Raw genomic sequence first — 27,259 nt, 5'->3', positions numbered from 1 at the left:
CCTCATCGAACACTATGTTGTAGAAGTTTCAGTTGGAACAGCCTGGTACCATCAACCTGCTCTGGCGCTTGAGTCAAGTTCATAGTTATGGCAAGAGCCTAATTTTGTCAGATGCATTAATGTCACAGCAAGAAGTAGCAAGGGCTTTTTTTGAGGGGGTACTCGGGGGTACTGAGTATCGGCACCTTTTCCAGTGTCTTCTAAAATTGACCCATGGACCACAAGTTTCAATGAAAGAGCTCAGGCTCAAGACACCAATTCTGCCTTGTCATAGATTCTGTGACTGGTTGCAGGGGGCCTGGCTATTGTGGAGTGAGTCCCTCAGTGATCACCCCACCCCTGAAGGGTGGCCTGGCATTTGAGTATCGGCACCTTTTTTGCTAGAAAACTTGCACTGGAAGTAGCAGTACATAAAAACAAAATGTGATCAGTGTTCTACACAGTGGGATTTCTAGTGGGGCAAGGGCCCAATTTCTGGCAACCATATGCTATGTATGCAAATGAGCTCTATAGCAAACTTTTGCCAGAAACTGTACTGCAGGGTCTGGCCTAAGCAGATCATTTTTGCCAAAAAGGTGTAATAAAATTTCGTGAAGATATCTTTACATATCAGTTATCACATGATTCTGAATTAATGAGCTTCTTTGCATGATATTGCATTGCAGCAGCTGATTAATTCAGAATTTTAGTAAAATTTCATGCATAGAAGATTATGTGCAAAATGTTTCTATATGGAAAGCAGCAAACTTGCTCATTTTTGTCACACGAGGGTTTTTCTGCGGAAAACATGCTAAAACGATGATATTTTTCAATGGTTTGGGCACTTTTTAATGCAGTTTTGTTCTAATTAAAGCCATGCTTGTGAAATTTTTGCAAGTTCATACACTGGCTTCTTTGCCATATTCTTCATCATCACTCTTCCAGATATTTTTGCAGGCCACACATTTTTTTACTTACTCTGTTGTTAATAGCCCCTATTGTCAAAAGTAATCAACTTCCAAAATGGGTATTTGACAGTCCCATCAACATATAATAGCTAACTCTTCAACAAGTATTTGGAAGTGTACTGTGTATCACCACAATTTTAGCACTAGATCAGACAATAGTTGTTGTGATTGTTTTAGCTTTATGGTTCTTGTCAGTTGAACCAGGTAGTTTTTATAGAAAACCTCAAGCTGCAGCTCCTTTCTATAATACACCATTATAAATAATTACTGCCACAAAGACGTTCCAGAACTATTCAGCATCTCACATCAGTGCATAATCATAGAAACATAGGAAAATGTAGGCAGCTGAAGACCATATGGCCTATCCATTCGGCCCATCCATGCCACCTGTTCTCCCTTTCACTCCCTTAGAGATCCTATGTACTTGTCCCAATCTCTCTTGAATTCAGATACTGTTTCTGTCTCCACCAGTTCTACTGGGAGGCCATTCCATAAATTTACCACCCTTTCCATAAAGAAATGTTTCCTCCAGTTACTTCTGAGTCTATTCCCTTTCAGCCCTCATTCCAGAGCTTCATTTCAAATAAAAGAGACTCCACATAGGTATTTAAATGTCCCTCTCATATCTCCCTGCTCCCGCCTTTCTTCCAAAGTATACATATTGAGATCTTTATGACGAAGACCACTGACCATTTTAGTAGCCACCCTCTGGACCGACTCCATCCTGTTTATATATGTTTTTGAAGATGTTTTGGGATCTTTCAGCACACAATAGTACAAGGACCCCAGTGTTTGCATAATTAGTCCTATTTTTCAAGATGGCTGATTGCACTTTTTAATTGTGGAAATGAGGTGAGAAGCTATGGCTCTGCCCCCATAATTTTTGCCTTTCAGGAGCTGCTGTTTAGAAGTACTGCCTTACTATTTTATTGTAAATCAATAAATTGTGGTCTCCAAAAAACTTCAAAAAGAAGGGATTTCAAACAATCACTAATAATAAGTATCCATCACATTGCTTGTACAATAAATATTTATTTTAGAAGGACCATCAGTAGGTGGATACAGCCCAACCATCAAAATTTCCTTCTCTTGCAAGTCAGGCTGTCAACCTTACTCTTTGATGCATCTGGACTAGCGAAACATAGTGCTATGTCGGATGGGGGTTACTTTGGATTATTCAAGGTTGATAGCCTGACTTGCAAGAGAAGGAAAATATTTTAAGATAATTACTGTGAAAAGCGGGGGAAGATCAAATTTGAAAAGAAGAAAAAGTGATGAAAATTTGTAGAATTAATTTTGGACTGATGATGATAATAGAGCCAAGACTGATGACAAGTAGAGCCAGAAGATACAACTGATTGTTTGTCTCTATCCACCTATTGATGGGCCTTCTAAAATAAATATTTATTATATAAGTAATGTGATGGGTACTCATTATTAGTGATTACTATTATTGTCTTGTTTTTCGTAAGTTGCCTTTCTTTTAGAATGTCATTCTTTTGGCTTTTAGTTCCAGCTCTTTCATATTTTTATTTTTAGGCAGTTTTGCATGTGCAATTACTAGCTAGGGGAGGTTTTGCTTTACCCCTTGATAGGCATGTGTCCGTTATTCTCTGGACCGTGTTTGAATTCACAGACTTTTACCTTTATGTTACAATGTGGTTGTATGTCATGTCACATTTCACTTGTATTTGATTGTGCATAGTTCACATGATTGATGTGGCACACTATTGAGATTTACGTGCTTGACATTTGTAAGTTTAACATCTGTTGGTGGAAAGACATCATTTTAAAAAAAAGTATATTACTCTACTTTTAAGATTCATAGCTTCTGAGTATGTTTTATTTTTGCATGTTTGTATTTTTGGATGCTTTTATTTTTAATTATTTTTGCATGTTCATGTGCAATAATTTGGATTTTATTTTAACTATTTATTATTTATATTTTTGTAAGTATATTGCATAGTGTTTAGCAAACCCCTGATGCAGCCTATTAGGTGAAATGTGGCTACGTTGGGTCTATTCTAATAAAGATTCTTTTGGTCTCTTGGTCTACTCTGGTTTGTTCGGCTTGTTGCTTATTGTGGACTTGAAGAGCCTCTTTTGGTGTTGTGTGTACCCTGATGTACACTTTCTTGTTGGAGGCTAATTCACTTATTTATTTATTTAAAACTCAAGTGCCCTGGTTAAAACTCAAGTGCCCTGGGGGTCACGTGATGTTGTGAGTGAGGCAAGACATGCCTTTTGCACTTATCTATTAACTCTCATCAAGTCGTTTAATCGGCTTTTTTCTTATAATTTTGCATCAGATAGGAGCAGACTAGTTATATGGACAAATTTGTGCAAAAGTCAGTGTGGATTATGGCATGTAAATTTTAAAAAAAGATAAAGATAAATCATGCACCGCAGAAGACAAGATGACTTAGGAAGTTGCAACTCCCACCTGTACTTGCAACAAAGAAGTGTTAGCCGCAGAGATGCCAAGTTGCTCAGTTCCAGGCTGGAAATTTTTGGACAGTTCTGGATTTCTGACCACCCCATCCTAGTGTATTATGGGACTTGCAGCACTGATTTCAATGGGCAGGATCAAGCACTGCAATTCCCACACTGCTTTGGGATGTAAGTTCAAAACCAGGGCTATCCTAAAATCTCCAGCCTAGAACTGGGTAAATTGGCATTTCTGTAGCTGCCAAAATTAGCGCACACTTTAGAAACTAAATTTGATGACATACGAGATGATTTGGCCTCAGTTTGATAAACATTAAAAGAATTTTCTTCGTACATGTGTGACATGGAACAATGGTTTCTTACTACGGAAGAGGAAAGGCAAAAGATGTCTCTGCTGCTTACCACTGGATATTCACCAAATCAAATCCCACAGTCTTTGGAAAATAATGATGACATAAATTACTAAAGCCAAGACTGAATATGCTGTATAAATAAAGCTACTAGCTCCATAAACAAAGGCGATTTGGTGCACACCACCTTTACGGAGCATAATCAACAAATTGCTCAAAGACAACACGGACCTTGTGGGGAGTGTCAGTTTTGTTCACAAACGAGAACGATGCAACAATGGATGCATATAGGTTTGCAGCAAACATTTAATTTGAAATATGGCTTTAGTAATGTCTGCTGCTTACCAGACATCAAATATTTTTGAAGCAATATGCAGAAAAGCTTGAAGACCTCGAGAACAGATCCCGTAGGAATAACCTTCAGACCATAGGAATACTGGACTTGGTAGATGACAGTGACCTAAGGCCTCCTTGAATCTTGGTTGACTCAAACGCTACCCTTGGATAAAACACTGGGCCCTATAATACTGGAGTGTGCCACCATGTAGGACTCAAGCAAGCATGACAATTCTAATCGCCCCCCGATTATACTTGTGAAATGTCATCACTTTGTGCACAAAGTGAAGATCTTAAGGAAATATAAAGTGCAAAAATCTTTATGCTATGATGGCCAGGAGATTAAACTTTTTCAGGATTATTTGGCCACATCATCTGCTAAATGGTACGCTTTCTCCACAACTTGTAACCGACTTTTTGAGAAAATGCATCTACTTTACTCTGCAATACCCAGCTATCTTCCGGGTGTTTCATGGAGGAAAGTGACAAGAATTTACAAGTCCAGTACAAGCCCAAGTGATTCTGGAACAACTTTCCTCTTTCATCAGATCTGTCTAGTTGAAACATTCACGTATTAATGTTGCTCTGCTGCCAGTTGAAACATTACTTATTCCTAAGCCTTGTGCATGCTGCATCAATGATCACCTATGCTTTCTTCTACAGTTGAACGTTATTCCTTCATGGCTTAATATTCTGCTTCTATGTTTCTTGTTTTATTTATGGTTTCTAAGCCCCTATGGGGGGAGGGGTTTCTTTTTTTCTTTAAAACATTTGGCATTTTGTTTGTTTAGATATGAACACTGTATTGTAGTTTTTCAATGAAGAGGGATCCTCTACACATCTTAGGAGTAACCTGGACAACTCGACCTTTTCTTTTTCAGTTAAGAGTGTGCGTTTAGTTATGATTGGGGTTTTGGGTGGGGATAGGGTGGGAGGAGGAATGGGAGAGAAGGAATCTGCACAGTAGTTGAGTTTTAATATATTTAGTTTGCTTTTATCATAAGGGGAGAAGCCAACACTGTTATCTCATTTGGTTTTCTCATAGTTTTGGACAGGCTTGGGTGAAGGCTGCTCGCCTAAGTTATATTGATATTTATACTGTACTATGGTTGCTGGGCCTTTGAGATTACTGGGCAGATAGCTTATGATGATTTGAAAATAGTTTCTTGGAACATTACAGGTATTTCATCTCCTGTAAAATGGTCCAAATTATTAACCATAGATACCATACTGATATAGCATGTTTGCAAGAAATACATTTAACTGATGCAGAGCACCTCAAATTAAAGAGAGAATGGGTGGAAGAGGTAATTTTTTCTTCTTCTTCTCAAGAGAAAATGGGGAGTAGCTATTCTTGTTCACAAGAAACTATCTTATACAATTCTTCATAAGATCAGTGATGTTAATGGTAGATATGTATTATACTAACATAGTAGATGATGGCAGAGAAAGACCTGTACGGTTCATCCAGTCTGCCCACAAGATAAACTCATAAGTGCTACTTTATGTGTATACCTGACCTTGATTTGTATCTGCCATTTTCAGGACACAGACCGTAGAAGTCTGCCCAGCACTAGCCCCGCCTCCCACCACCAGCTCTGCCACCCAATTTCCGCTAAGCTTCTGAGGATCCATTCCTTCTGAACAGGATTCCTTTATGTTTATCTCACGCATTTTTGAATTCCGTTACCGTTTTCATCTCCACCACCTCCCGCGGGAGGGCATTCCAAGTATCCACCACTCTCTTCGTGAAAAAATACTTCCTGACATTTTTCTTGTTCATTTAAAATTATTTGATAGGAAATTATTGTGATAAATGTCTATGCGCCTAACTCATACAATGCAGCTTTTTTGAGAAAGTAGTACAGCTTGTTTTCCCCTTTCATGATGCACAATTATGTCTTGTAGGGGATTTCAATCAGGTTATGGATGAACAGGTAGATAGAACACCACTTAACCCCTTCCAATGCACAAATAAACTTAGAGACTTGCCTTACATTGTCTTGACACTGGATATGGTTGACACATGGATTTACTGCACCTCAATGAAAAAGACTATAAGCACGTGTAGGGTTCATGGATCCCTACTGCGGATTGATTACATTCTAGTTTCCCAAAAACTATTTGTTCAGGTGACATGTGCAGAGATAGGTCCCATGATTCTGTCTGATCACACGCCAATCTAGCAGGGGCGTAGCCAGACACCTACATTTGGGTGGGCCTGGGCCCAAGATGGGTGGGCAGAAGAACTCCGCCCTGTCCCACAAGTGATTTGGTCTCTCCCTCTCTCGCCTGCATGCCATATGGTCTCTCAAACATCCCCCTACCCCGCATACCTTTTAAATAGCAGATTTTCACCGGCAGCGAGCAGCAACTAATACACACTTGCTCATGTTGGCCCCACAGTCTTCCCTCTGATGCAACTTCCTGTTTCCGCATAGGTGGGAATACATCAGAGGGAAGGCTGGTATGCATGAGGGACAGTTGTTGGGAGTTTTCAGCTGGTGGGGCTTGGGGCTCCCTGCCAGGCACATCATAGGTGTGCTGCTACTGGGTGGGCCTGAGCCCAGAGTGGGTGGGCCTAGGCCCATCCAGGCCCACCCTTGGCTACGCCACTGCAATCTAGATCTGCATTGAGGGTGTGATTTGTCAACCTTCACTTCACAGATGGCGCTTCCCTTCTAATAAGCATGGTAATGTGATGTTCCATAAATATCTTTTGGATATATGGGATTCCTATGTCAAATTTAATCATTCTCACATTAATGATCCCATATTTTTTTGGGAAGTGACTATGGCCGTACTACAAGGAGACATTATTGCTTACATGCATCTTAGAAAACTGAGTCTAAGACATTATTCGCTTAGAGGCACAGCTGAAAAAAGATAAGCGAAGGCTTATCTCCTATCCTATGCAAACTAATGACACCTTGATAGCTACTCAAGTAGCAATAAGTTCTTTATTGCTTGAATGCACCCAGAGATCTCTATTATTCTAAAAACATAAATATTTTAGATAAGGTAATAAATCAGGCATACTCCTATCTCAACTTACTGAGCAGCATATGGGTAACAGATTTATAATGATGAGGAAAATCAAGATTGGTATATACATAAATTGCACCTTAGTAAAATGACCCCTTTATATGCAAGTCCTCAGGCTAGTATTATGGTGAATGGAGTTCAATCGCCCTATTTTCCTGTTGCTAGGGGTACCATGCAAGGATGCTCCTTATCATTACTATTCTTACTTTTGTTTGGAGCCTTTATTATGCCATCTCGGGGGACCATCTTGGCCATAGAAGGGGTTTCATTTAATGATGCTGTTACAGAAATATTGGCCTTTGCAGATGACTTGCTTCTGCGAAATCCACAATGTATGCTGTCTTTAACTTTAGAGCATTTTAAGAACATTGGGTTACTTTCTGGACTCAAATTTAATTTATAAAAATTTGTTGCTCTATCAACACATGATGAGGTACAGCACCAGTGGCAGGGAACTTTCCTACTGCTCTGAGCTGAAGTTTCCATCAAATATTTAGATCTCATTATTCCTAAGAATCTTTCCAGGTTATATGATCTTAATATAAAACCCCTATTGCAACAAATGTGAGACAAACTAGCCAAATGATGCTCTGTTCTAGTATCCTTAATGGGTCGTATATACCTTTATAACGTGATTATAATTCCAAAATGGTTGTATTTATTTCACAGTGCATTTTGTCTAGCAAAAAAGGTGCCGGTACTCAAATGCCAGGCCACCCTTCAGGGGTGGAGTGATCATTGAGGGACCCACCCTACAATAGCCAGGACCCCTGCAACCGGTCATAGAATCTATGACAAGGCAGAATTTGTATGTAGAACCTGAGCTCTTTCATTAAAATACGAGAACCATGGGTCAAGTTTAGCAGACAGTGGAAAAGGTGCCGGTACTCAGTACCCCCAAGTACCCCCTCAAAAAAAGCCCTGGTATTTCAACCATTTTATTTAACATGGAGGGACAGGAATCAATGTAATTAATACATTGCTTTTGAAGTACTTGTGGCAGGGCAAGAAAGCTCATATCCCATTGCAAAACTTATTTCATCTGAGTTTTGTGAACCTTCTTTGTGGGGGGTTGGGTCTTTTAAACGTACAGTATATTCCAATGATTTGGCCTCTGGTATGAGACTCTTAAGTGAGTAATTTTGTGATAGTAGCTATTTTTCAATCATGCCAATTGAAACTAGCCTAGGTTTCCCACTTCAGTGTAGTTACGTGTTGCATGCCCTAGGCGTTTCACCCCTTCTTTTGTTAAACAACATTAATTCATTCGTTATGCCCAAGTAATTTAGAAAATTCTATATAAGAGAGTACCAGATCAGTAAATGACCACTCCTTTGTTGCCTATTTATGGGAATCCTACTTTTCCACTAGGCCAGATGCAGAAAACATTTCAGGTATGGTCTACTAAAGGCCTTAAGTACTTGTTTCACGCTGTGGATGAGACTGGCAAACCATTTCTTTCCAAAAGCTTCAATTGGACTATGTATTTCTACAGCTGATCAATATGCTTATTTGCAAAATATTTACTATATTAGGGGCCCTTTTACTAAGCCGCGGTAGGCTCTACGCGAGTGCAGCACGCACCCAAATGAAACTACAACCAGGCCAGCACACCCACCAGTTCCAGTGGTAATCGGCACTAGGCAGCTCTGCTGTTCACTTGCCTGCTTATTTTCAAGAGGGAAGGGCGCCCATCTTCTGACACAAATCGGGAGATGGCCACCGTTCTCCTGAAGCCGGCCAAATCGGCATAATTGAAAGCCGATTTTGGCCGCTTTCAATTGCTTTCTGTCGCAGGGCCGGCCAAAGTTCAAGGGGGCATGTCGGTAGTGTACCAAAGGTGGGATGGGGGCGTGGGAAAGAGATGGGTGCCCTGGGCCGATAATGGATAAAAGAAGGCTGGCCCTGATGAGCATTTGGCCAACTTTACTTGGTCCATTTATTTTCAGGGCCAAGCCTCAAAAAGGTGTCCAAACTGACCAGATGACCACCGGAGGGAATCAGGGATCACCTCCTCTTACTCCCCCAGTGGTCACCAACCCCCTCCCACCCTAAAAAAAATTAAAACATTTTTTTGCCAGCCTCTATGCCAGCCTCAAATATCATACCCAGCTCCATGACAGCAGTATGCAGGTCCCTGGAGCAGTAGGCAGACTCAGGCCCATCCCTCCCCTAACTGTTACAATTGTGGTGGTAAATGGGAGCCCTCCAAGACCCACCCGAAACCCACTGTACCCACATGTAGGTGCCCTTGTTCACCCATAATGGCTATAGTAGTGGTGTACAGTTGTGGGGAGTGGGTTTTGGGGGGCTCAGCACTCAAGGGAAGGGAGCTATGTACCTGGGAGCAATTAATGAAGTCCACTGCAGTGCCCCCTAGGGTGTCCGGTTGTTGTCCTGGCATGTGAGGGGGACCAGTGCACTACAAATGCTGGCTTCTCCCACGACCAAATGCTTTGGATTTGGCGGGTTTTGAGATGGCCGGCCTCAGTTTCCATTATTGGCGAAAACCAATGCCGGCCATCTCTAAGGGCGGCCATCTCTGGGGTTAACCCAAATGTTGAGATTTGGCCGTCCCCGACCGTATTATCGAAACGAAAGATGGCCGCCCATCTTGTTTCGATAATACGGTGGGGAATGCCTCTTTACGGTGCCGCCCTTATAGATGGGCACCCCCATTCGATTATGCCCCTTCACGTGCGTGCCAACTAGTCACCATGCATGTAGCGCATGAGCCTTTACTGTTAGATCAATGGGTGGCATTGACTTAGGCTGGTTTTGGGCACGCGCTGGTTTCATTTTTACCCCAGGCCCTTTTCCCATCTCATTAAAAACAAGCCCTATGTTGTAGATGTGGTAAAAACTGACCTGGCGAAAGCCCAATACACTACCGCAGGCCACTTTTTACCGCTGCTTAGTAAAAGGGCCCCTTAATTTGGTGCCATCCTCTGTATTATCTGAAAACGTGTATGAAAACTTTAGTGAGATATTGTGTCTGGAAGCTCAGGCACAAGTACGCTTAACTTTGTTTCAGAAAGTTCTTTGGTACATATTGGGTCTGGACTATAATGCTCTGGCAGAGCAGTGGAGTAGAGAATTACATGACTTAGTTTCAAATAGACTTATTGAAAGCTAGCCTTACATATATTTACAAAATTACATCCAACAATAATTTACAAATAATGCAATATAAAATCTGCCTCAGAGCATACGTTTCCCTTCGTAAAGCTTTTAAGAGTTGGTAAAATCACTGCTGTTGAATGTCTTAGATGCAGGGCACAAAGAACAGACTTAAGTCATATGTTTTGGGTTTTTATCCAGATATACAGTTCTTCTGGAAGGCTTTATGTACTTTGTGTGGTCAGATTTTCATCTGCTGACCTTCTGTTTGACCTGGACTCTGTCACCGAAGTGCATTCCAAAATGATGAAATGTTTTTTTTGCGTAAGGCTTTCTTGATGGCCAGGAAATGTATATTATTGAACTAGAAATTTTCTGTAACTCCTATCATTTCTCAATGGAGAGCACAAATGACCTGATTATTAACAATGGAGCGTTTGAGGACTGATGTGACCAAAGATTCACAGTGGAACCGTTTCCAGTTGATTTGGGAACCATACTGGTCCTTATAGTTTCCTAAGGCACACAGTTCTTTGTTAAATTGACATTTTTTGCTTTGGGGCTCATAATCATTATCTAACTATGGAAGGTGGTTGGCTCTCCTATAATTTTTCTCTGTTTATACCTGCTGCAGTACTTGGGGGAGGAAAGGGGTTTGTTGGATAATTGGTTCTGTATTTAACTCTTTGCAATGTGTGACTGCTGGGTGTAAGAGTCAGACATCTGAAACCTTCACGGTATACTATGTTTCTTTTTCAATTAAAAATATTTTTTAAAAACCTCAAGTGCCCATTTGAGTGCAAAACTAATTCAGCTGTTGCATGCATCTATTTGCTCAATCAAAATACTGTCTAGGTTTCATGTTCATCACAGCTGAGGGCTGCCTTGGTTTTGTTTAATCCTGAAATCTTACCATTGCTATGGTTGTTTAAACCCAGTGATGCCTATACAGATTTGGATCAGGTCAATTAAACCTTTTTTTCTGACATCCTTTTTTTTCTTGTAGACATACAATAGCCACAGAGTTACGAAGTGCCCAGGATGTCTTTACCTTTCTACCAGAGGCGCCATAAGCACTATGATCTTGCATACCGCAACAGAGAGCTGCAGTCAACCCTGAGCCAGTACCATCAAGAGCTCCACCTGAAGAAACGCCGGTCTGCTGCTCACAGCAGTCTTCAGGATTACCACCAGGATATGAGCAGCTATGACGCTTACAGCGGCCTTCAGGATTACGACCAGGCACCAGGCAGCTCTGCTTTTCATACCAGCCTTCAGGAACTCTATCGGAAACGAAGTTCTGCTGCTCACAGTAGCCTTCAGGAACTCTATCGGAAACGCTCTGCTGCCCACAGTAGCCTTCTGGAACTTCAGCAAGAGCAGCACAGCTCTGCCATCTACAGCAACCTTGGGTAAGCCACGACACGTATACACTACCACCTTGCTTTCAAATCTGTGCTGTCTTTGCTGCTGCAGCCCATGTGAAAAAGAAAAGTACTTTCTCTTTTGGTCATATTCAGCATTAAGCAGGAAAACTATGATGGACCAAAAAAATGAGCTCTGCAAGCCTACTGGCCACTTAGCCATTGTTTGGGGTCTCTTGAAGTAGAGCAAACAAGAAGAATGTCATTATCATATGACATTTCACTATGCTGAAAACTGCTTGGATCCCAAGTGTTCAAACAGATTGGAAAGATTGAGGGACCCTTTTACTAAACCGCATAAGCGCCTACGTGCGCTCAACGCGTGCCAATTCCGAGTTACCGCCCGGTTACCCCGTGGCCCTAGCAGTAATTTCATTTTTGTCATGCATCTGCTATGTGTGTCTGAAAAATATTCTTTATTTTCTGGCGCACGTCAGCTACGCGTGTCAAGTGGCATTTGACGTGCGTAGGTCATTACCACCCGGTGACCATGGGAGACTTTACCACTAGGTCAATGGCTTGCGGTAAGGTCTCAGACCCAAAATGGATGCGCTGCAATTTTCATTTTGCCACACATCCATTTTCGGCAAAAATTTTTTAAAAATTCTATGCACGCCCAAAACACGTGTCTACACTACTGCGGGTCATTTTTCAATGCACCTTAGTAAAAGAACCCCTAAGCATGTTATCTAAAGTGGTGGGATTAGTTTATTTTTGGTCTTTGAAAAATACCAGAAGGTTATGTGAAACTGTAAAACAACAAAAATATATGCGCGCAATTGACGGAAAACTGTCTTTCCATTACGTCCCACAGATCAATCCAGAGATGAGTGGGTTATGTCCCCAGAGCTCTGCCATAAAGGATACTGTGCAGCAGCCTCACTCTCAGCCTTCTCTCTATCTCAGCAGGTGGACGGACATGTTGCCAGGGCTGCGGGTTTCCTGCCCAATTGGGCTCCTTTTCGCAACCCGCTGCGGCTTTTTTACGTCACGTGCGGGTTGTGGGATTTTGGGTGGCTTTTATTTTGCCCCGCCGTGGTTTTTTCGCCAGTTGTGGTTTTTTCGCATGGCCGCGGGTTGGCTCGTTTTCAAGCAGTCGTGGCCAATAGAAGCCCCACCGAGGCGGGCTTAATGATGCCATTTGTATGCAAATGGCCTCATTAATATTTATTAATGATGTCATTCGTATACAAATTGACATCATTAATATTTATTAATGGTGTCATTTGTATGCAAATGACTTTGTGCGGTTTTTGGGCTGGTTTGGGGCTGGTTTTGGTCGTGGAAACTTTTTTCCATCTGGCAAGCAACACTGCATATCCTGTGCAGCTCTCAGGATGGTGATTGCTCCTGGCCTGTTCCCTCAGGTCTATTGAGCTGGAGGGTCTTGCCTTTCTCTGCCTGCCTGTTGGGGGTACACCTGGTGGGGCCAGGTCCCTCCCTCCCCCCCCCCCCCCCATCGGTATCTTCTGCCTGACTTTGTTCTTCAGTCAGCAGGATGGTTTTTGCACTTTTGGGGGTGTTTCTTCCCTTATTTTGACTTCCATTTCTATGGATTTTTTTGTTGGAGTCGCCGGTTTTCTGCTTAGTCAGCAAATTCTCTTAGTCGGGGAAACTTTGTTGGCAGCCGCCATTACAATTTTATTTCAGTGCCTTGCTTGCCTTAGCAGGCATCGGGTGAGCTCTGTTCTTCACACTATTTTGTGGAAAAAAAAAAGAACCAGAGCCCACATTCTAGCAGGTCCTTTCCTGAGTCTGCCTACAGTTTCTCTATTACCTGCATCTCAGGTTTTTTTTTACCGGAGCAGTAGCAAACTGTGGGCTTTGTATTTCCCAGTTCAAGACAACACTTTGTGGTAATGGAAAAGACTGTTTAACCTAGCATTATCTGGCTTTCCTCCAGTGTTGGGCCATCTTTCTGTCTTGCAGGTTTGCTGTTTCCTGCGTTCTGGTTCGTGCATGGCCAGGTTTGCCCCGACTAGTGTCAGAAGTGCTTATTTGCTTCTTGCTGTCTCCCAAAGAGCTAGCTTTCCTAGTTACCATTGGCACTTTATTTTAGCATTCAGGATGAGTTCTGAATCTCATTGGGACATTTGCATTGAGTTTTCAATGGCCTCATTAATGTGTTTTTTTCCTGCAGGCATGCGGGTTTGCTGGCTTTCTCCGATGCACATTCCACTGTAGTCTTTCATAGTACTGAGTGATCTTGCATCCTTTCTGCATTACAATACCTTCTGCAGGTTCTTTAATCTGATTATCCTTTGTCTGTAAGGACGTGACTTCATTTTTGGTTGGATCACATTTCAGGGACAGGAGGATTCTTCTTCTTTAAAGCTAGTTGCAACTTGCAAGGTTTTCCCTTGGGAATTGCTTTTTGCAGTCTCATGAGCTGCACACCCGTGCTCTTTCTCTTACTGAGGCCCAGATGATCAAAAGCCCTGCGCTGTTCCAAACAGCACCCTAAAAATAGCGCCGGGACAGCGCAGGGCTTTTCTGCATCGATGATCAAAGATAATGCATGCAAATCTAAGCAGCGCTATTATCTTTGATCATCCTGTTTAAAGTGCGGGAGAATTGTGCCGAGCATGCGCTCAGCACAATCCTCCCGCACTTGTTTGACAAGTCTGGGCTGTCAAAAGCCCAAACCTGTCAAACAGCCTGCCGAGGCCTGCCGAGGCCCGAACCCCCCCCCCCCCGAACCCCCATAACTCGTGGTGGCCGCCTCCGGCCAAACGCTATCCCACCCTCCTTCCCACTCAGCGACGGGGGGGGGGGGGCTGGAGGTTCGGTGGGTCTCCAGCCCACCCCAACTCCTCCCCCCCCAAGCGTTCTGAATCCATGGCCCCCCCAGCTTTCTGATTCCCTGGTGGTCCGTGGTCACCCACCCTCCCTGCTGGCCCCCCCGGCTGGCCCCCCTACCTTTTGTTGGAGGAGGGATGCAGCTTGCCTGCCTCCCTCCTCTTTCTGTCGACGCCGCTGCAAAATGGCGGCGCCCAGCCCCGCCCATTGCATCCTGGGATGCGCTGGGCGGGGCTACAGACCATGTAAGGGAATCGCTCCTTTGGATTTCAGCTCCCCTTTTGTTTTTTCTCCTGAGACTGCTGTCCTTGTCTTTGTGCATGAGTTTGGCAGGGCATTGCTACTGGCATTCAGAGCCAGATGCATCAACCAAACGTTAAAAAATCTAAATCGTTAAAGTCCCTAACGATTTTTTAAAAATGAAGAATGCACCAAAAAAACAAGTCGCACATGCTCGGTGCGGTATTGAAAAGTACAATGTATCAAAGAATCGTAATCCCCGTCCGTAATTGGCCCCTAAAGCATGCGCAGAGCAGCCAAGCATTTTGTGGCATTTTGCTCTGCGCATGCCACAAACGTCAAAACACCAACAAAAAAAAAAAACAGAAACACGTGGCTCCCTGCTTCCCCTGCATATAGAAAACAAAAATCAAAAAAAGGATTGGGAGTGGGCAAAGGCCTCGTCAGGAGCGCCCTGTATGGACGGCCCTGCACCCCCCTTGCCCCCCCCCCCCCGAGGTCGCCGCTGCTTCCCGCTTCTGCTCGTATAAAATAAAAAATTAAAACAAAAGTTTAAAAAGTTTAGCAGCCCCGGTCCCCGTCCCTTCCTGTGTCTCTCTGTACTCCTCCCCTAGCTCCGCCTCCCGGCATCCTCCGCCCCTGTGCCCCGCCCCCCTGAGGTCATCGCTGCCGCTCCTGCCCTCCACTGGACCCCCCCCCCTCCGCATTACCGGGCCCGTGTAGCGCCTCTCACCTCTGTATGAAGGAGTGGCAGCGACGACCTCAGGGGGGCGGGGCACGGGGGCGGAGGATGGCAGGAGACGGAGCTATGGCAAAAAGGAGACAGAGAGAGACACAAGAAGGGAGGGGGGCCGGGGCTGCAAAACTCTTCATCTTTGTTTTTATTTTTTATGTAATACAGGGGGAAGCGGGGAGCAGCGGCGGCCTCGGGGGGGGGGGCACGGGGCGGAGGATGGCAGGAGGCACAGCTATTGGCAAAAGAATCAAGAGAGAGACACAGGAAGGGAGGGGGGCCGGGGCTGCTAAACTTTTCATTTTCATTTTTGTTTTTATTTTTATTTTATACGGGGGGAAGCAGGGAGCAGCGGCGACCTCGGGCGGGGGGGGGGGGGGGCAAGGCTGTCCACACAGGACGCTCCTGAAGAGCGCCTTTGCCCCCTCCCGATCCTTTTTTTGATTTTTGTTTTCTATATGCAGGGGGAAGCGGGGAGCCACGTGTTTCTGGTTTTTTTTGCTGGGTAAGGCTCAAACATGCTCTGGATTGGCTAGGTTTTTTTTGAATCTGAATTATGTAATGCGGTTATTTTAGGTTCTAAAGTTTCCTTTAATATTTTACTTTTTGCTTGTGCATATACATCATGAATTGTTTAATAATTTTATTTGTATTGCATTATTATTTCATGAACTCATATACAGTATGTTTACAATACGTTTTATTATATGTGTTTCATTTTTTATTATCATCTCTATATAAGTTTATGAGTTAATACAATTTATTATATTTATTGTTTTTACTTCTTTTGTTATAAATATTTTTGGTTGTTTTTATTACATATATCATATATAAATGTACTTTTTATAGACTCCTGATGCAGGCCTGACGGCCGAAACACGACGTGTCGAGTCTTCAAATTTTTAATAAAGTCTTTTATTTAAGAACATCTTCCACTTTCTGGTTTCCTTGGTCGTACTCCCACTTTTTACACATTCTTGTTTTTACCGTGGGGTTCTTGAGTTTTCCACCCTCCGGTGGATCTTTCCTCAGTATTTGTGAGTCCACACAGCCACAACGAGAGGTACAGACCTCTTGTAGATTTTCCGGTGTTTTTCCTGCGTTAAGTCAATCGGAAAAGGTTAGTGCATCTCGTTACAATACAATTTCTACAGGAATCCCTCATCTGCATTCCGTTTTCGTTAGCTGCTACCCTCGTCTGAAAATGTCCTTTAATGCATGCCACGGTTCAAAAATTGGTCGTTAAAGGGTCATTAAAGTTTAGTGCATCTGCCTCTCAGTTTGCTTTCAGGACTAGCATGTGGTCTCTTTACATTGCAGCTTACTTTTCTCCTGGGTGGCATTCTGGCACTCTAGGGGACTGTCAGTCAGTCTTGGATGAGTATGTATCCCTGGGGGCTGACGATTTATCATGTCAGGACTGTCATCCTAGCTTCATTCTGAATAATCTGCCATTCTGTCTCTGGGTTGACATCTTATTTACTTGCAGAATGGACACACTGTCTTTTGTCAGAATTGTTGCCATCTTGTGTTAGTCCGGAATATACATCCTTCCCTCTGGTAGGACCGTTATCATCTTATGTTAGTTCAGAATACTCATCTTGCTCTCTGGCAGGACTGTTGCCATCTTATGTTCAGAATGGACATCCTTTCCTCTGGTGGAACTGCCATCTGGTCTCTCATAGGGCAGGCATGTTGTCTCTTTTCAAGGTTGTCATGCTACTTTTTTTACAGGGTTGGCATGTAACCTCTTTACAGGATTGACATGTTGCCTTTTGCAGGGCTGTCATACTGGGTTTCTTTCCAGATAGGTCATTTTGTTCCTGCATGTTTGACTCATCTCCATAAGAAGACTAAGGAGTAACCTAGTGAACAGTGCAGTGGGCTGTCATCTGTGAGGCCCAGGTTCTGTCTCCACTCTGACTATTCGTCCTGCCTCCTATTAGGGCTGACATCCGGTCTTTGACAGCACTGACATCCGGTTTATTCCATGGCTTGTGTCCGTTTTATTCCAGGGGTGTCATTTGTATGGACCTACCATCTGGCAAGGCCTTTAGCATACCGTCCCATTCTGGCATGGCGGCCTTCTCTTCAGGTCGGGCATTTCGATCAGGCATTTGGATCTCAGGTGGGTAACCCTTATGTTCCCTCGAGGAGATACCAGGGTGCCTTTTGGGGCTGCCATCTTGCCTTTTGTTTTATGGGGCTTGTGTTTTCCTCCTTTATAGGCCTGGAGCTTTTTCTCTAGAGGGCCAGCTGCCAATATTCAGCAGCACTTAATCAGGCAGTGAGAGAGGCGTTCCAGGGGTGGAGTTGTGGAAGAATCAGGAATTGTACAGTGCTGGTATCTGCATAACTAACTGGGCATGTAGGACCATATATATAGTAGTCCTAACTGCCTAGTTAGCTATGTGGGTGCCAGCACTGAATATTGTCTGGCACCCATATAACTACCAAGTTGCTGCCTGAAGCTGATCCCCTCCCCCCTTCTGACCCCCAGCAAAAGTTAGATCCCCCTCCTGCCCCCAACAACAGTCCAATCCCATTTCTGCCCTGTCCCAATAACAGTAGCAGTAATATCACTAGACTACCACTAGAGGACATGGTGACCACCAAACCTGTAAAGATAGGCCTAGGAAAGGGGCAAGAGGAAGGACGAAATGTAGACTCTTCTTATGCGGGTCCCAGTTGATATTCATCTGGGACCCACATAAGTGTCTTATGTGGGTCCCAGCTTACTATATGTCGAGATCCATGTACCCCCCTCCCCCCAGACAGCACATATCTGATGAAAGGCGACAGTCAATGTTTTTAAAAAAATGTCTGTCGCTGGCTGAATATTAACTAGTAAGTGTGATTGTATAAACAAGTACCTCCAAGAGGATCTCAACAGCAATTTCACTTGGGAAAACAATTCATGGGCAAATATATTAAAATTAATGGGCTGGTTCTAGCTTCTTTTCTTGTGAGGACTATCAATGAGTGTCCATGTCCACTTAGAGAGATAACGCTTATGACTTATGAGGGGTTGGCTCTTGAAGTAAGGGACTGACTGGAGATGTTGTGAGCTGAGTGGGAATTACATAAGATTGGATAGAGAATTATTCTCTGGGTGCAACACATGGAATTTGTTTAGATCAGTTACCTTAGTAGAAATGTCTAAGATCGTATTTAGGCTGAAGTCATTAGCATATCAGTTGGATCATTTACTAATGCAGCTAGTAGCCTCATTAGGTAAGCAGATTGCCCCATTTTGAATGCTTCTGATTAATCAATCCTTTTTGGAAAGGTTTATACCCTGCCTCTCACACCGAGTAGTGATTTCCCCAATATTTAAGAAGAGGAAGGAGAATGGTGTGGACCTGGCAGCCTATAGACTGATATCCAAACTTCCTGCTGTAAGTGATGGAAAGGTGGTTTAAAATCAGCTTTTATATTTCCTTGAGAAAGTTCAACCTTTAAAATCCGCTCATTCTGAGTCTCAGGAAGTCCATAGCACTGAGATGGTGCTACTGTCCCTGGTGGACAGAATTTTGAAGGCATGCCAACTAGAGACTTAATGCACTTTAGATCCAACTTAATTTGTCAGAAGCCTTTGATATGATCCACCATGGCAGATTGTTTTCCTGCCTTCATGCCAAGTGCTGGCTTGTTTTGCATCTTATTTAAGCTTATGAAGCTTGATCAGAGAAACTGAGTTCTGGCTACTTTTATGCAGTGTTTCACAAATGTAGATTTTTATTTTTGTGCTGATGATATTCAAATGTTTGCTTACTTTCAGGAAGATTAGAAGATCCAAATGGATAATTTGAATAGATGCTTGAACATGGTTTCAGGAAAATGCTCTATGCTTGAATGTGGAGAAACTTGCAACAGTATGGGTCTCCAGGAAAGGGATCCAATTATTGTACATGCCTGACTTTAATGATGGCCAGCTTAAGATACAAAACTCCTGGAGGGGTGATAGCTTGCTTCTTTCGGCTTTAGCTGGCTCGAAAATTGAAAGCCTACTTAGGAAAATCTGGTTACACTTGTCTTGCCATTAGTGATCAGTAGGCTGGATTATTGTAATTTCTTGCTTTTAGGTCTTCCCCATGTTGTCTTGAAAAGGCTTCAACTAGTGCAGAGCATGGTTTTAAGGTTCTTGACGGGAGACAATAGATGAGATTGTGTGACTTCACCGCTTGGGCTTCTGCACTGGTTACCAGTTGCAGCCAGAATTAGAGTGTGCATTGTTTCAGAAAAGTATAACATGCTTTGTGCAGAGGCCAGCCATTCTATTTAGCAAATAGACTAAATTCTGAGCTTCTTTCACTTACCAAAGTACCTGATTCTATGGCCCTAGGCCCAACTAGGTCTTCTGCTAGGTCTACCAGCTGGGGGTGAGTGAGAGGGAAGGTGTTTTGATATGGGATCAACTTGGGCAGGGGCACTTCTGTGGGGGAGTCCTCAGATATGCGGGGAGAGTACTCAGGCATTTCTTTGCAACTGGACTGGTTGGGTTAGACATGTTCTCCCTCTCATACTCTGCATTTCCTGACCATTCATTGTTCCCTACGAACCTGAGTCACAGACTGGCCTGGATCCAGTTTGCTCAAGTCCCTCAGGTCTGGCGAGCTGAAACTTCTCAGAGGCATCTGAACAGGGATATAGGATGGCTGCTGCGGTGAGTGCCTGAAAGTGGAAGCTCTGAGTCAGACAACCCCAGCAGTACAACATCAGAGCTGAACCAGGAATGGTTTCTATTGGAGTAGCATGTGTTGTGTTCTACTATCTACAAATTGTCCATGGCTACCCAGGTCTTAGAATTGCAGGCAGTAGGGACAACCTTAGCTCCAGGGTTGGAACTTGCTGATGTACGCACCTCCTTTCCAAAGGAGCAAAGAATCTCAGAGCTTCCTTGGACTTTGCTCTCTCTCTCTCTCTCTCTCTCTCTCCCTCTTCATTCCCTTCACACTTGCAGCATGTTCTAGGGAAACTAGAGCATCTCAGTAGTTGTAACACTGAAAGCTGATGACACTAATCTTCTCAGTGGCTTCCTGATGATCACATAGGCCATCTCCTTCTCCTGAAGGGAGACCCACTCCTTGATAGTGCCAGCATGTCATGGGTAGACCTTGCTCAAGTCATCGCATTAAATTCACCTGCAGCTCTCCTGCAGTTTGCTCCAAACTCCTTGGAAAATAAATTTCTTAGATGAAACAGGCAACTACCAGTGCGTCTACAAAATCACCACCAGGCATCTGTTACAGTCCTGAGCCATACCCCGCTCCCCGACTCACCTGCGGGCCTTGGCAGGGAGTTGGGGTTGGGTCCACGTCAGGGCCAAATGTCCAGTGCGTTTGGTGTTGTTCCTTCCAGGCCATATGTGCCAGCAACTGCTGACTTCCCAAGGCACGTACCAGGGTCTCTTTTAAGATCCCACAGCAGGAGAGCAGATTTGGGGTCTCATGATGACGTCAGGCCCTGGGCCCATTTAACACAGCTGTGCTCCTTACACACTGCCTTTGTAACTTGTTTGGCTTGTTCCTGTTTCTTGCTTGCCTCAGTGTTCCAGTTTCCTGTCCTGCCTCAGCGTTTCTGTTTCCAGTTGCACCTTCAGGTCCCGATCCATCAGGCCTGCCCCCAAGGGCTCTTTTCAGAGCCACCCACAGGTTCAAACTCCTTTGAACCTGCCTCCTGGCTGGGTTACTGTCAGACAATCTAGTTCACCCAGTTCGCCTACCATCTGTCGAGGCCACAAGGCCTCTAGCCGGGGCTTTGGAGTTCCTCGACAGTGGCCCAAGAGCTCAGCACCACATTGGGGACAAAAGTTATAACCCTGGGGTTCATCCTTTGTTGCAGCCAGGATTTCAAGGTTTGGCAGAGACTTTTTAAAATACCATGGGAGTTGTAAACATCCAGACCTGGCTGTTTCAATTTCCATCTCAACATTCTGTGTAAAAGGGGGCTTCACTTGTACCTTCCACCATCTTTCACTGCTACCAAAGATGGTTTGGTCCTTGAAGCCCGTTTCTAGCAATGCAAATTTGTTGCCTTTTCACATTTGCTTCTTCTTGTGGAGACTGGCTAATGAAATAGAGGGCTGAGGAGTAAATTAGTCAGAGTATGTGAGTTCTTGAAGGAGAATTGCATGTATGGGCACAGTTTTAAGCATCACACAAAGGAAAATGCTTTGGAGAAATACTAGAATTTCCCATAAGAATTTACAACTTTTCACTGCTGAGAAATAAGCCTAAGAAATGGTAAGAACAGAACTAATGAAGGATGTTACCTTTTCAGAGCCTTCCCTATTGAAGTCATAATGGGGGCAAGGATTTGAACAACTCTGTCAGAAACAACAAACAGGTTAGATCTGAAAGTCTTGCGAGTTTATTTAAAAAACTAGTACCGAGACTGTGGCCCTCAATATCAGTTTCAAAACAAAACTCGTTTGTTTAGTTTTTCTAGATAAACCATCTACCTGTGAACCCTCAGAGCAGTTTACAGTTGTGAAATTAAACAAAGGAGCATAGTGAAAGGAGGGATAAGAGTTTACAATTTAAAGAACCATTTAGGAGCGAAGAAAGGGTGTTCAGGTCTGTGAACAACTGTAGTGCATGTGCTTGTTTAAGAAACCAGGTGTTCAGCTAAAGGAAATGAATGTATAGTTTTCTATGGTAGAGGATAATGCAGACACATGTGGTAGTGTTCTCTCCAGACAGCTGCCAGCTCAGACGCACTCTCCCAAGCTTTAATGCTAGAGTTCAACAACCAATCAGGTGCTGAATAGACCTTCCCGCTCAGAGTGACATCATTTTAAGGTTCAGTTCTTTTCTTTCCACTTAACACAACAGACATTGCTTGGCCTCCAGGAAGGAAAGCTGATAAAAACTTCTGAATTTATTATGTCTGTAACTAGTGCCTATCCAAAGGGCCAATTATTGGTACTGGTCGGACTGACAGTGGAAGATGTAGGTTCTTTGTAAAAACCTACGGGCACTTCTGCAGTACCTCAGGTTATCGGCACCACTGACTCGGCCTTTCTTCTTTGAACTCTACACGACCTCAGGAGTCAAGTACCACTGGTTTATAATCCCACAAAGGGAAAGTGCCTCCGCCAGAACAACCAGTATGGCACCACAAGCACTTTCTCTAATCTCCGACAGCCGTTGCATCTGTGCACACTGTACTCATGTTTCCATCGACTGCTCAAGCAGCAAAGTGGTCCAAAAGACTCTACACCCTCACCTTCTACAGTGCAGAAATCCAACACGGTGAAACCTCCAGGTAAAAAATTGAAGAAAATAAGTGAAAGCATACTTCTAATCAGGGGCGTGCCAGACCTCGAAGTAGGAGGGGTCCAGGGCCTAAGGTGGGGGGCACATTTTGGTCACTGCCCTGCTGCCCCCCGTCTGCCACCCACTGCCGTCGCAAATACCTTGGCTGGTGGGGGTCCCCAACCCCCGCCCCTGAAGAATTCGTCCAGTGCTGGTCTCTAGTGCCACCACATTGCCTGCCCTGCTCTCTTTTCCCCTCACATCCGGCATGCTTCTTTTAGTGAAACTGCTCAATTTCACTAAAAGGAGCATGCCCGACATGAGGGGAAGAGAAAGCAGGGCAGGCAGTTTCACTAAAAGGAGCGTGCCCAACGTGAGGGGAAGAGAGAGCAGGGCAGGCAGTTTCACTAAAAGGAGCGTGCCCGAAGTGAGGGGAAGAGAGAGAAGGGCAGGCAATTTGGCGACAATGCCGCAGACCAGCACTGGATGAAGTCTTCAGCTGGCAGAGGGTGGGGACCCCTGCCAGCCAACCAGGGGCTCAGAGGAAATTTGGAGTGGGGCAGGCCCCCGTGGTCCCACCTAGCTACGCCACTGCTTTTAATACTACTCCTGTCTCAGCTGTTTTACAGTAGCAACAGTTACCAGACACCATTCCTGACTCTCCCTCTGCACTTCCTCAGCAGCTTCAGCTTGTACAAGACTCTGCCTCTCTATTACTGCAGCTTTTCCAAAAAGTATTCCAGCAGCCGACCCCGCTGGCAACGTCATCTATACTGTATCACCCTCCTCCATTTTTGGTGCCTCACACGCCCTCACTGGCACCTTCAATCCTGCCAAGAACATATTCACATCAATGGCCTCAGTCCTCACCAGAGCACATTCATGAAATCTCTTCTAATCAAGATCTGGTTCCTCAAAAGGACCTTCCATCCATTTCCCATCTACCCTCTACGCTGGTTGATATGTGTAAACCTGACCCTCCTGTGAAGGATGTTAACTATTCTAAATTCATTCAGAAGGTTCTGAGGGATTTGACTCTGGGCATTGAAACAACGACTATGAACAGAAAAAGCTTTCAAAGTACTTTAACAGCCATAGACTCCTCTTCGGGTCCAATAGCAGTGCCAATACACTCCATAACAAGGATTACAAACAAAGATTTGACAAAATCCATATTGTTATCAGTTTATTTCAAAACAACTGGACACGAAATATAAGGTTCAGTCCATACCAGGACATGAAAAACCTCAGCTGCCTCATAATTCCGTAGTATTTGAGACTGTAATTAATAAGTCCAAATCTTTGAAATTATTGATAGAGAGGTATCCATAGCTGTTGTCATTGTATCAATTCATTGCATTGCCGCATACCCCTGGATTCTATATAGCGTGACCAAAAGTGTGCATGCAAATTCTGTGTGTATGAACAACTTGAAAAGCTAAAGGTGGACAAAGCCATGGGACCGGATGGGATCCACCCTAGGATATTGAGGGAGCTCAGAGAGGTTCTGGCGGGTCCTCTTAAAGATTTGTTTAATAAATCCTTGGAGACGGGAGAGGTTCCGAGGGATTGGAGATCGGCGGATGTGGTCCCTCTTCACAAAAGTGGTGATAGGGAAGAAGCTGGAAACTACAGGCCGGTAAGCCTCACTTCGGTTATTGGAAAAGTAATGGAAGCGATGCTGAAGGAAAAGATAGTGAATTTCCTGGAAGCCAATAAGTTGCAAGATCCGAGACAACATGGATTTACCAAAGGGAAATCGTGCCAAACGAACCTCACTGAGTTCTTTGATTGGGTGACAGGAGAATTGAATCAGGGACGAGCTATAGACGTAATCTACTTAGATTTCAGCAAAGCTTTTGACACGGTTCCCCACAGGAGGCTCTTAAATAAACTGGATGGGCTGAAGATAGGACCCGAAGTGGTGAACTGGATTAGGAACTGGTTGACGGACAGACGCCAGAGGGTGGTGGTGAATGGAATTCGCTCGTAGGAGCGAAAGGTAAGTAGTGGAGTGCCTCAAGGATCGGTGCTGGGGCCGATTCTGTTCAATATATTTGTGAGTGACATTGCCGAAGGGTTAGAAGGTAAAGTTTGCCTATTTGCGGATGATACTAAGATCTGTAACAGAGTGGACACCCCGGAGGGAGTGGAAAACATGAAAAAGGACCTACGGAAGCTAGAAGAATGGTCTAAGGTTTGGCAATTAAAATTCAATGCGAAGAAATGCAAAGTGATGCACTTAGGAAGTAGAAATCCACGGGAGATGTATGTGTTAGGCGGGGAGAGTCTGATAGGTACGGGCGGAGAGAGGGATCTTGGGGTGATAGTATCTGAGGATTTGAAGGCGACGAAACAGTGTGACAAGGCGGTGGCCGTAGCTAGAAGGTTGTTAGGCTGTATAGAGAGAGGTGTGACCAGCAGAAGAAAGGGGGTGTTGATGCCCCTGTATAAGTCGTTGGTGAGGCCCCACCTGGAGTATTGTGTTCAGTTTTGGAGGCCGTATCTTGTTAAGGATGTAAAAAGAATTGAAGCGGTGCAAAGAAAAGCTACGAGAATGGTATGGGATTTGCGTTACAAGACGTATGAGGAGAGACTTGCTGAACTAAACATGTATACTCTGGAGGAAAGAAGAAACAGGGGTGATATGATACAGACGTTCAAATATTTGAAAGGTATTAATCCGCAAACGAACCTTTTCCGGAGATGGGAAGGTGGTAGAATGAGAGGACATGAAATGAGATTGAAGGGGGGCAGACTCAAGAAAAATGTCAGGAAGTATTTTTTCACGGAGAGAGTAGTGGATGCTTGGAATGCCCTCCCGCGGGAGGTGGTGGAAATGAAAACGGTAACGGAATTCAAACATGCGTGGGATAAGCATAAAGGAATCCTGTGCTGAAGGAATGGATCCTCAGGAGCTTAGTCAAGATCGGGAGGCAGGGCTGGTGGTTGGGAGGCAGGGATAGGGCTGGGCAGACTTATACGGTCTGTGCCAGAGCCGGTGGTGGGAAGCGGGACTGGTGGTTGGGAGGCGGGGATAGTGCTGGACAGACTTGTACGGTCTGTGCCAGAGCCGGTGGTTGGGAGGCAGGGCTGGTGGTGGGGAGGTGAGGATAGTGCTGGGCAGACTTATACGGTCTGTGCCTGTGCCAGAGCCGGTGGTTGGGAGGTGGGGCTGGTGGTTGGGAGGCAGGGATAGTGCGGGGCAGACTTATACGGTCTGTGCCCTGAAGAGCACAGGTACAAATCAAAGTAGGGTATACACAAAAAGCAGCAAATATGAGTTATCTTGTTGGGTAGACTGGATGGACCGTGCAGGTCTTTTTCTGCCGTCATCTACTATGTTACTATGTTGTATTCTGGCTTTGCACGTGCAATATAATTACCTTAACATGCTGATCAGCGCTGATAATTGGCACTTAACAAGCAATTACTGACACTAATTGGCATTAATTAGAATTTATGTGCACAGCTTTCTGAGCATATTCTTTAAAGTGATACGTGCAAATTCTAATGTGCACTGCAAAAAGGGGGCATGGCCACGGGCAGATTGTAGGCATTCTAATAATTTACAAGCAGGGTTATAAAATATACCTGCAGGTATTTACACCAAGCTTTACTTGGCGTAAATGGACATACCTAGAGTTAGGCGCAGGCATGGCTGCTATTCTATAAACCCACTAGGTGTATTATATAAACCACGTCTAAATCTAGGCACAGTTTTTAGAATACGCTTAGGTGGAAATTTTTGTGGTGCTGGTTTTTCAGGCACTATATATAGAATCTAACACAGAGGTTTTCAACCCAGTCCTTAGGACACACCTAGCCAGTCGGGGTTTTCAGGATATTCCCACTGAATTCAATGGGGATAACCTGAAACCCCTGACTAGCTAGGTGTGCCCCGAGGACTGGGTTGAAAACCTCTGATCTAACCTGAAATATATATTTATTTATTGATAAATCAAAGAACACTGCTTGCTCTGGGATTGGTAGTATGGAATGTTGCCACTATTCTGCCAGGTACTTGTGATCTGGATTAACCACTGTTGGAAACAGGATAATGGGCTGGATGGACCATTGGTCTGACCCAGTATGGCTACTCTTATGTTCTTATGTACATTGCCCACCATCACCTGTTATTGTGTATCAGCCTTTGGAAAACATCATGCTTGTTCCTTTCCCTTCAGTGCCAGCAGACATGTTGACTCTTTCACTACCCTTCATACTCAGCATCAGCAACCAGGGAGATGGGGAGGGGGCAAAAACAGAGCTTGGTTGTTTGTCTCTGGCAAGCATAAAGATGTTTTGCTACTCCTGCTATCGCTTACAGTACATATTATTACTGGATACTCTACTGCAAAACACCAAGTTCCTCCAAAATGTCCTAACCTGTTGACAAGAGTCATGTGGGATGAGAGGTCCTTGTCTTCACCTACTAAATTTACTCCTTTCCATGTGAGCACCTGTTTTCTTCTTTATAGTTTAATCCCTGCTTTTTGGGTTACAGAACAGTGTCATACACAGTCTGCGAAATATTGGCTTATTTTTCTCTGCTAGA

General features: G+C 44.1%; 1 protein-coding gene across 1 annotated transcript in view; it reads left to right on the top strand.

Annotated features, from left to right (window-relative positions):
* The window catches only part of MYOM1 (myomesin 1), a 277,203-nt gene that overhangs the window by 16,594 nt on the left and 233,350 nt on the right, over positions 1-27,259 (top strand). Inside the window, exon 2 of the mRNA XM_030213070.1 lies at positions 11,253-11,658. Within this exon, the coding sequence (XP_030068930.1) occupies positions 11,288-11,658 (371 nt within the window). The 5' untranslated portion in view covers positions 11,253-11,287. The remainder of the gene's footprint in view (positions 1-11,252; positions 11,659-27,259) is intronic.

The sequence above is a fragment of the Microcaecilia unicolor genome, chromosome 1 (assembly GCF_901765095.1).
Source record: "Microcaecilia unicolor chromosome 1, aMicUni1.1, whole genome shotgun sequence".
Taxonomy (NCBI): domain Eukaryota; kingdom Metazoa; phylum Chordata; class Amphibia; order Gymnophiona; family Siphonopidae; genus Microcaecilia; species Microcaecilia unicolor.
This window is presented reverse-complemented; position numbering and strand designations above follow the sequence as displayed.